Source organism: Echinops telfairi, unplaced genomic scaffold (assembly GCF_000313985.2).
Source record: "Echinops telfairi isolate 266 unplaced genomic scaffold, ASM31398v2 ScPeMD7_1;HRSCAF=3_0, whole genome shotgun sequence".
Taxonomy (NCBI): domain Eukaryota; kingdom Metazoa; phylum Chordata; class Mammalia; order Afrosoricida; family Tenrecidae; genus Echinops; species Echinops telfairi.
The window spans coordinates 83,623,063-83,633,798 of NW_022103896.1; the positions used below are offsets into that span (position 1 = coordinate 83,623,063).

The 10,736-nt window shown below is 39.4% G+C and overlaps 1 protein-coding gene across 2 annotated transcripts in view; it reads right to left on the bottom strand.

The window, feature by feature from the left end:
* Positions 1-5,762: 5,762 nt before the first annotated feature.
* Positions 5,763-10,736, bottom strand: part of TCEA1 (transcription elongation factor A1) — a 34,584-nt gene continuing 29,610 nt past the window's right edge. For both annotated transcript variants that reach the window (XM_045287402.1, XM_013007318.3), the window contains exons 8-9: positions 9,686-9,757; positions 5,763-7,385 (exon numbers count right to left, since the gene is read on the bottom strand). In XM_045287402.1, coding sequence (XP_045143337.1) covers positions 7,377-7,385; positions 9,686-9,757 — 81 coding nt within the window. In that variant the 3' untranslated portion in view covers positions 5,763-7,376. The remainder of the gene's footprint in view (positions 7,386-9,685; positions 9,758-10,736) is intronic.

Genomic DNA, 10,736 nt, shown 5'->3' on the forward strand with positions numbered 1-10,736 from the left:
AGAGAGGGGCTTCTGTTTCCTGCCAGCCCCCTGTTTGCATTTCCCATAAGACAAAATCCATAAGTGCATGAATTCAGAAGAAGAAAACGGGTATGTAGCTTTTTGTTTGGCTTGCTTTTGTTTTACATAGAAGGGTCCGGCATTGATCCAAGTGTCAAGTCGAGCAACAGGGTGGTGGTCTGAGTAAGAACTTTGACAGGCTCTATGGCCTTCATCTGGCTGTCAAGATGTGCTGTTCTTGACATTCTCACACATGGAAATCTTCCAGCACGGAGATGATGCAAAAACATGAAACGTTGTCAACTGGCGGTGGGAGGCACAGCTTCCTTCTCACTGGCTGTCCTGGTGGCCCTGAGGCTGTGTGCAGTAGTGACACTTCCCCTTGAAAGAAAAGGGGGTTTTGATGGTGATGTACCGCATATACCGGTATCAGAGAATGAACCATGAAAGAGAACGCGTTGGCTGCTGAATGAAATGAAAGCCTAAACGTGGTGCTACTTCCTTGTTCCTGTTAGTTGCCATTGAGTCGGCCCGACTCATGGTGACCTTCTGTCTAACAAAACAGAATCTTGCCCGAGCCTGTGCAATCGCTGTGATCACTGGTGTGTCTGAACCCACTGGAGCCATCTGTCTCGTTGCGGGTCTCGCTTTTGTTGGCCCTCTTCCAAACAGGTCATTTTTACTGACTGGTCTTTCCTGATGGCTAGTCCAACTGCTTACTTTAACCCTTATATGATCAGAATCCTGTTAAACCAATCTCCTGGCAACAGGAAATTTAAGGGAGAAAGAGTGAGTGACTCAGGGGTTAGGGAGACCTGTGACTCCTTTAGAGCGAAGGAGGGCTAGCCTCTGTTACTAAATCAAAATTTCTGCCTGAGGCCTCTGTAGTATGTGGTCACTGCTGCAGTGACACCCTATTTCAATAAGGGGCATGTCACCTTTCTACCAATTTCATACCTGAAGTGATAATATAACCTCTCCATTTGCTGTTTCAAAGTGGTGATATATTATTTTCCTAGTGGTTTAATTTGAATAAAAAGTTTTAATCCCCTACCCACCCACCCCAAAATAGTACAATGGGCCAATCAATCAATGACACTATTAAAAGAAGATCTTATGCGCCAGGGAGATGATCAGTAAGATTCTCTACTATACATTAATAAGGAGGTCTTTAAGGGGAGCCCGAGACAGATAAAAAACAGATCGAGGGATGGATTTGGGGCTCACACTTAATCTAGCTCCAATCTAAAAACAATTTGTTCTTATGACATGGCCCCGTTCGATACTTGCCCTCATGGAGGAAACACAGAAGATATGGGTATTAAAGCAAAGTGTGAAGAAATTAGATTGTGCCCAGCTATCAGATAGACTAGGCTGCTTCCAAATAAGCCATCTAATTGAGATCTCAACTGAGTCCAGATGGAAGAAGCACACCAACACCAGTAACTGAAAGGATTGTAAATTATATAAGCCAAAGCCAAAGGAGGGAATAGTATCAGAGCTTAAATTGTGAGATTCTGAGTTGCAGACGTGGAAGCCCAAAATACATTTGCGAGTTTTACACAGGAACTAAGCCTCCAGTGATTTCCCTCCAACCATAATTGAGGGACGGGAATAAACTGGCTAGCAGAGAGTACGGGAGAGACGACTGTAACAGATTAAAATGATGAACCTGACTTGAACGATTAAGCTTTGTCACTTGATCTCCTCTTATACACCTTGGGCTCAATCTGGCTTTCAATATTTTGTTGTTGTTTTTTCCATATTGGGGTTCGTATCTCCGATATAGTTTGACATTGTGGGTAGGCTTCATGAATCTTTGTTATGTGTTTTTCTGTTTTGTTTATGCACCCCACAATTGATGATGCTACAGGGGCAATCAAAGTAAGGGTTCCTGGAGGGGAAGTGGGGTGGCAGGCGGGCGGTGGGGGGTGGGGTGTTGAGCAGTAAGAGGAAGCTATTAACAAGGAGTTCAAGAAGGAACAACATGTTTTGAAAGTATGGTAGCAATCGTATAATCCCACTTTATGTGGTTGAACTATGAAATGGTATGATGTTCAGCTTGCTCTAAGTAAAACGGTTAGGAAAATAAATGTTTACTTGATCTGTACAAGCAGAAAAATTCTAGGTCAGATGTATAGCAGTGTAACTCGATCACCAAAATAAACATACAACCTTTCGATCAACTCTCAGACTTGAGAAAGTTTTCATACCCACAACCCCTTAAATGAAAGGCAGGCCAGGTCCCTTTGAAAACACTCCCCTACACCACCAGACATTTATACTGTTATGTCTTCCCCCAAAGGGATCTGTAGCCCTTTATAAGAATAATTTTGTTGATTGAGAGTAATAATCAAATTTTCATGGATTATTGGACACTGGCTCAGAACTGACACCAATTCTAGGAGACAAAAAAGGGATTGAAGGCATACTAGTCCGAGTGGGGCATATGGAGGTCAAGTTATCAATAGAATAATAACTCAGGTGCAGTCCATAATGGTTCAAGGGGCTCCCCAAATCCATCCCAGAGTTATTTTCCCAGACCCAGGCTGCATAATTGAAAGAGAAATCAGAAATACCACACTGGATCTCTGCAGTGTGGAATAGGGCCATCGTGGTAGGAAAAACCAAGGGGAAGCTGTTAGAACTCCCTCCATTGAGAAAAATAATAGAGCAAAGCAATATTGTATTTCTGGTGGGATTTCCGAGATTAGTGCCACCATCAAGGACTTGAAGGAAGCAGGATAATTCCCACCACATTCCCATTTAAATTGCCCATTTTGCCTGTGCAAAAATAGATGAATCTTGGAAAATGACAGTGAATTGTCATAAACTTCACCAGATGGTGACTCCAATTGCAGCTGCTGTTCCAGATGTGAATTGCTTGAACAAATTCTTCGTGTGGTACCTGGTCTGCATCTATTTACCTGCTAGTGTCTTTTCTCAATTCCAATTTTAAATGAGCACCGGAAGCAGCTGGCCAGGACAATACACTTTCATAGACCCGCCCTCAAACGATATCAACTCTAAGGCACAGTGCTGTTAAGTTAGTCCACCAGGACCTTGATCGCCTTTCCCTTCCGCAAAATGTCACACTGGTCCATTACAATGATAACAGTATGCTGATTGGGCCTACCGTGTTTTCCCGAAAGTAAGACATGCCCCGAAAATAAGACCTACTTAGTTTTGCCTCTCGCTGAAATATAAGATATCCCCCTGAAAATAAGAACTCCCCGATAGTAAGGCCCCCTAAAGCTACTGTAACTCTGGACCATAGTGGCCAGCTGCGCAGCTCACTGTTGGCCGCAGCGCAGCTGGAGCAGACAGGAAGTGCGAGGTCTCTTTTAATCAGAGAGCCTGAGCCACCGCCAGGACAAGCTGCCACCTGCTGCTCAATCTGCCCTGAAGGAGTCAGGCTGACTCATAATTAGACAGTGAGTCGCTCGGGGCAGGAGTCGGGCACATTGTGTGGACATACAGGGGTGACTGAGCTAGGGAGGAAATGTCTGATAAAGGGGTGGGGGGATGTCTGGTGAAGGTGTCTACTGGCACAGGGGTGGGGGGAGGGGGATCACTTAAAATGGCACTGGGTTATCACTTAAAATGACATAGGAGCATCAGAAGGGGTTACAAAATGATAATCTCCCCCCTCTGATTCTCCTGTGTCATTTTGATTCCACCCTCTGATTCTCCTGTGTCATTTTGATTGTCATTTTGATTCACCCCTCTGATCCTCCTGTGGCATTTTAAGTGATCCCCCTCCTTCCACCCTGATACCTCAGTGTCATTTTTATTTTTTACCCCTAGACACGAGCACAAAAAGAACACAATGCTAAAAAGCGCAAGTGTGGGTCAGGTCGGCAACCATTATTTTCTGAGCTGTAAGATCTGATCTGTGAATGGGTTGTTGACAGGGAGTAAAGGCTTTGGTTGTGAATAGGGCTCAGATTCAAGAATTTGCCCTTGCAATGGCACCAGTTTGACATAGCCCCCGAAGACTTCAAAGCATCACAACACTGGCTGGATAATTTCCTTCAGCGAAGTGAACTGTCTTTAGGTAGATCCACATTGTTTAGGCTGAAGATGCTCAAGTTATTAAGCGAGCACTTGCATTCAAGTCCTTTATTGACGATGCTGACTTCTCTAAATACAATCTTTCCAACATGATTGCTATGGATGAAACTGCAGTGTTTATGGGCCAATCATCTCAAACAACAATTGAACAGCAGGTGCCTCCTCAGTGTACATTCCCTCCACTGCTTACCAAAGTGCACGTTTCCTGTATTTTGGCAATTCATCTGGATGGCACTAAAATCCCACCTTTAATCATTTCTTTTTTTTCCCCCTTTAATCATTTCTAAGGGCAAGAAGTAAAGATTGAATGTGTTTTGGGCATTTTTATTCTTGAAACTGCAAACGCCTGGGCCACACAAGCAGTTATAAGGAAGTGGGTTGATTTAATGCTGCCACTTGTTATGCCAAAGAGGTCTGCTACTCTGGGATGCAGCCAGCACTTACCGCGCTAAAGACATGAAGACATTTCTTCACAATCCAAACCCTGAATTTCCTGGTGAATTTCTGTGACTCCATTTCTTTCAGAATCAGCGGACCAAATCTCTCATGCTTAGCAATAGCACTGTCCTTAAATGAGTACTTCTTGTTAAGGTAGCCTGCTCATAGTGCATTTGCAATGCAACTGTCAGTGATTTCTCCCATGAATTCTTCACCCAAGTCACAACCTCTTGCAGTTTAGGTTTCACAAAGTTTCCACACTGATTTCTCTCCATTCTATTTTCAATGTAGTCATTAATTTCCATGTGCAAATTGTCCTTAAATGGCTTGTTTACTGCAGTATCAAGAGTCTGGAGATAGGCCGTCATTTCTGCGGGAATCATTATTTGATCTATTTTTCTGTTGTGTGGAAGTGGAAAAAACAAGACCCGAAGGTACCTATGAGCTGCATGAAACAGTGGCCCTAACGCCTATAGTCTCCCCTTTTCTCTCACCGCCTTCCTTCTCTCACTCCGCACCTGACTTCGTGGGGAGCTCCTTCTGCTCAGCAAGGACCACTCAAAAGTGCGCAGCAGCAACACAGGAATCCTTTCGGGGCCTCCCTGAATAACAATGGTGAGAGTTCTCACAGCGGGCAGAACTGCAAGCAAAACATCTGGCGGTTCATTTTGCTTGGAAGGAAAATGGCATTATGTATGACCGTCTACTGATTTGTGGGCTGTGGTCAGTTGTTTGACTGGATGCTCAGGGACTTGTCAGGCACCTGACTGGAAAATTAGTGACAAAGTGATGTGAGAAAGAGGTATGTGGACAGACCTTTCTGAGAGTCAAAAAAGTTTACAAGACTAATGACTTGCTCATAGAAAATACCTCTTTTTCAAAATGACAAACGACAACTATACAGATAGTTGGACAGAATACACAGAAATCAAATTGACGACATCTGTGGGAAAAGCCAATAAAGCAGCTCAGTCTCGGCAGCTAAAAGCAGGCCAGGTGCTGACTGTGGAACTCATGAAAATTAACAGCGGTCCAACAGAGCCAATACACGAGCTTCAGGCCATCCCACCTAAAAGAACACAGAATTTATATAAAAATTATTAAATGACAAACTAATTTGCATGTTAACGTTCCACTTACACACAATTAATTTGGGGGGGATGTCAGTTAATGTTAGTGGAGGAACAAGAGAGACTTTTTAAGCAAAAGGTAAAGTGAGCTTTGATGTTCAATAAAATGACAAAACATGATACTTTTAACAAAAAAAACTTTATTGAATTACAAATTTTTTAATGGATCATTTAATTTAAAAGTGAGACTATTGTACACTTCTGAAACGTACTCATTTCAAAATGCAATTTTAGCTAAAATGACTAAACAATAAGCTAATCGGTAAACTGACAAAGTACAGGTATATGGGGACCGGTGGCCAAATCCTATATATGGAGATTAACATGAACCTTAAAACATTGTTTTCTGTATTACATCAAATCCTTTTACAATAAGAAATGGGGGCAGGGGGCCGGGGAAAGTACAAAACAGATGCTGAGGTCTTTCTCCAGGTGTGGACAGAAAGAAGACACAGCATGATAAAATGTGAGCTTGGTCATGGTGTTTGTCAAGTGGCTGCCGCCAATGTACACGAAAGACCCAGTGAGATCACGGATTCCTATGCCTAACAAAACAAATGGCTCATACTTCAACAAAAATACAATGTAATGGTAAAATCTGTGCTATTACTTGAGTTACAGCCTATGTATCCCATTTGTTAAATAACCTCATTCAGTATATAACTGAAAAAAGTCAGGAAATAAAGACTTGGTACATATTTCCTATGAACCTCCATGTGGAAAGACTATATAGCTTTAATGGTTCATACAATCCTTTATGAACCATTAATGGATTATAGAGTATGTAAGCTTAATCCTTGGTAAGAATTTTGAAATAAAAATCCAGTTGTGAAATACTTAGAATCAGTAAGTACACTATAGTAAAATGCTATTTCTCTCCCCAGTGTGACTTCCTCTAAGAAAAAACAATGGTTGGGGGCTCTTAATCTTTGCCTACGTGGGGATTGACAAAATGCCTACCAAACTACAACAGCAATCTTCTATAAAACTAAAACTACACAGTCTAACAGGTAAATAAACAACAAAACCAAACTTATTTCAACAAAGCTGTGTTTCCAAAAGTAAATCCTATTAAGAACAAGGAATATATACATATATGTGTAGCAAATTACAAGAAATTATGATCACGGTTAGTTACAGATGCAAAAAAAAAAATCTAATTATTCTAGGCTTGTGAACACAATATTTAAAATCAAATGCTCTCAGTCCAAATATTATTTACAATTTAGATAAACTGGTCACGTATTATTTGAATATATGCCATATTTTAAAAGCCTGATATTATATTATCTTTTCTCCTTTAATATGAGATACATGCCAATATGAAAAAAATTTAATTTCCATGTGAGCAATAGAGAAAATAGCATTTTAGTGTGTATTTTTTCAAGCTGCACAAAGGGACATTTCTATCCTTTAAGAAGAAAATAAAATAAATCAATTGCCAATGTTTAATTGATAGAAATTTAATGTTAACTTATTTATAAAAATGGGGAAAAACAGTAACAGTACTTTTTGAAAGAGATACTGTGCACTTTTTCATGGTCTCCCTACTGATCTGAATCTATGGAAGGTATGTAAGGAAGGGATGTTATGTTAAAAACAAAGACTAATGTAAAGTATGTATGCTGCATTAAAAATCTGATTTGCAAGAAAACTAGTTGGTTAGCCTAGTTTTAAAGCTAATTACAAAATCCATTTTCTTAATGGTCCAGACACCTTGCCAATTCTTCAAATTCAGCAGAACTGTGAAAAAAGAAGAAATATTTTGTGAGACTTTTAAATATCAACAATGGAAGTATATCCCACATTTAATACAACATAAACCTTATTTTGTAAAGGAGGCTTTTTTTTAATTAAAAATAATTTTAGATGTATGTATGGATTGTGATAAGAGTTGTATGAGTCCCTGATGAAATGATTAAAAATAATAATAAAAGATCATTTTATTGGGGGCTCTTACAACTCTTATCACAATCCATACATCAATTGTATCAAGCACATTTGTACATATGTTCCCATCATTATTTTATAGATGTTTGCTTTCTATTGAGCCCTCGGTATCACTCCTTTTTTTCCCCTCCCCCCTCCCCAAAGAGGCATTTTTTAAAAAAAAGATGCTATACTTTTCAGACATGAACTTCCTTAAAACCAGTAGTTGCTATATCAGACCCTATGCTACAAATTGCCTATCTCCATCACCATCTTAAAATAATACAAGTGGGCTTTGAGCTCATGTACACCCAATAAAATCACCCAATTTGAAACCATATTTTGGTGGCTTAAAAACACTAAAAAATGAATCATTGAGATGACAAAAATTTACGTGTGTGGCTCATTCAAGACTAAACAGACAATACGAGTCTTGGTGAAAACCTCCCAAACTCCAGCATTCATCTATATTTCCAAAAGCAGTGAGATTGATTTCAACAAGGTAACGGAAAATATGATGGAAGTCATAAAGTATTCCAACAAATATTAAGCAAAATGCTCAAATTGTAAAGCTACTCTTTCTAAGCATATCCTTCATCTAAGTCTACATACTTCTGGGGCAGTGCTTCCCTCTCTGCCACCCTTCCCCAAAGAAATCTGCATGCTTTGATTGTCAGAGAGAAATGCTATCCTGAGGGACTCAAATGTCCTTTTATATCTTCTTTGTGTTTAGGAAACAAAACAGATCTGAAAGGACAAGATCAGGGTAGGTGGGTAAGGTTTCCCAATGAAATTCTCGGAAGACAACTCTTAGCACCCTCAAAGAATCAATCAAGATTACCCGACTGGAATTTAAGAAAACAGGTGCCTAAACCTCCTGGATTATCTATGGCTTAAATTTAACAAAACCAACAGATTTTCAAAGAAGCCAATGTTTCATCAGACTTTGCTCTTGAGATGGTAATAGTAAACCCAAGTCTCAGCTCTAGTTATGATTCATTCCATAAAATTATCTTCATTGTGGTAGCTATCCATGTCTCTGCAACTCCCACCAAGTAACTGGGTAGGAATATGCATATAGAGCATGTATAGCACTAGCTGCTGGCTGAGGACTGGTGTTGCTATAGACCAATGCCTATATCCTTAATGTTTCTGATCCTGGCTTGTGGTAACCTATTAACATTCCTAATACTGCCATCAAGTGGATTCTGACTCATCGTGACCCTATAGGATAGGGACAAACTGCCCTTGTGGGTTTCCTAGACTACAACTCTTTATGGGAATAGAAAATCTTCTCTTGGAGTGGCTAGTGGTTTTGAACTGCTGACATTGTTGTGGTTAGCAGTTCAAGTAACCACTATGTCACCAGGGCTCCTATTTTCCTAATAAGCCCCCTTAATTTGAGTATAGGTGGTCTTCTTTCACCAATTTCTGGATTTCAGATCCAGTTTCTCCACCCGGCCAGACTGATAGTCTTTCTCCCTCTTAGCTCATTTTAGAGGTCCTTTATGATAGTTACATAATCTGGTGTCAGCTTGAAAATATTAAGAGTAAAGGGGTGGAGTTTATCCTATCAATTAGGTCACAGCTTGATTACTTCATTAGGAGACTCTACGGAAATAAATAGCTCACTGGAGGGCAGACATACGCTCTCTGCTACACATTCCTGTTGACAAGCCACATGGAGCTACACTGATGGAGCCAGAGTCCTGGAGCTGCAGTAGTCACGTAGAGACCCATGCCACTAGATCCATCGAAAAATTGTATAGGATAACATTCCCATAAGCATGATGCTAAGTTTCAATTATTTGAGAAAATGTCCATATGAGTTTTCTTACAAACAGAATTAACATAATATAAACAAACTATATATGTAGTAACCTACATTTAAGATTCATTCACTTCTGTTACTCATACTATAAAATAATAATGAAAGTAACAAGAGAAAGAGTATACAATACATTACACCAGACAAGTGGTTAGACACCGACTTCCATAGTACCAGTAAATGTGAGGATCTAAATATATTCACACATCTAGGTAGACTTTTAAAAGTATTTAAAGAAATGATGCTACTATAAATGATTGTAATATAAATCAAGAGTGTACACTACCTTCCATCGATTTCCACATTCATTACAGACAACAAATGTTGTCATCGGTTCATCAGCACTACGTGTTTGTACCTGCAGCAAAAGTAAGTGGAAACGATTACCTTGTGTAGTACCATGAAGAGTCTGACCTGACAAACAAAGCCTAGATAAGGTATATAACACTATGGACAAAGTCACGTAAGAGCTTGAGGGAGTGCAAATAATATCATAACCAAACAGAGTCTGTCTCCAAATTTCATTTGTCAACTTTGACCCAGACAAGTGGCAAAGTTAACAAGTCACTCGTTATGTTTGCCAAAAGCATACTGATTATTAGGCAGCATAGAAATGTACATTAAAAGATATCAATTTTCTCTTACTAAATTGGCAAAGGTATGAAAATGAATTTTTAGCCTGGCAAATGCAAAAACAAAAACAACAAAAAAACTGCGAAAGGCTTTCTAAAAGTGAGTCTGCAATAAGCAAAAATCTTAAAAACTCATTCTATTACCTAGAAATTTGATATAAATTCTATTTTAAATTGACAATTAGAAATGCAAAGAATGGAAAAAAAAGAAAGGCGAAGAATGTATGAAGAGTATAATTTTGAACAGCACAAGCACTACAAACACTACGAACACTAAATTTCACTGAGCTTTAAAATAAGAATGAATTCGTGATGAGTTGTACAAGCCCCAATAAAATGATTAAAAAAACAACACAAAACAAAAAAAGAAAGAATTCATTCGATGGATTATGTAACCATTAATAGATGGAAAGAATACTCAGTTACTGTACCAAAAAGAACCAGCCAACATTCAATGATTTTAAGCGGTAGAACATAAACAAGAACCAATAGTACTGAAGATGTGCAACCGCAGTAAAGGTATTAACTAAAACAAGGCTCCAGGAATTGAAGGAATATCAATCAAAATGTTTTAACAAGCTGATGAAACAAATGGAAGCACTCACTCATCTATGGCAAGAAATTTGGAAGGCAGCTACTTGGCCAACTGAGTAAGGTGATCCTTACTTGTACCCATTTCAAAGAAAGGTGACTGAACCGAAAGCT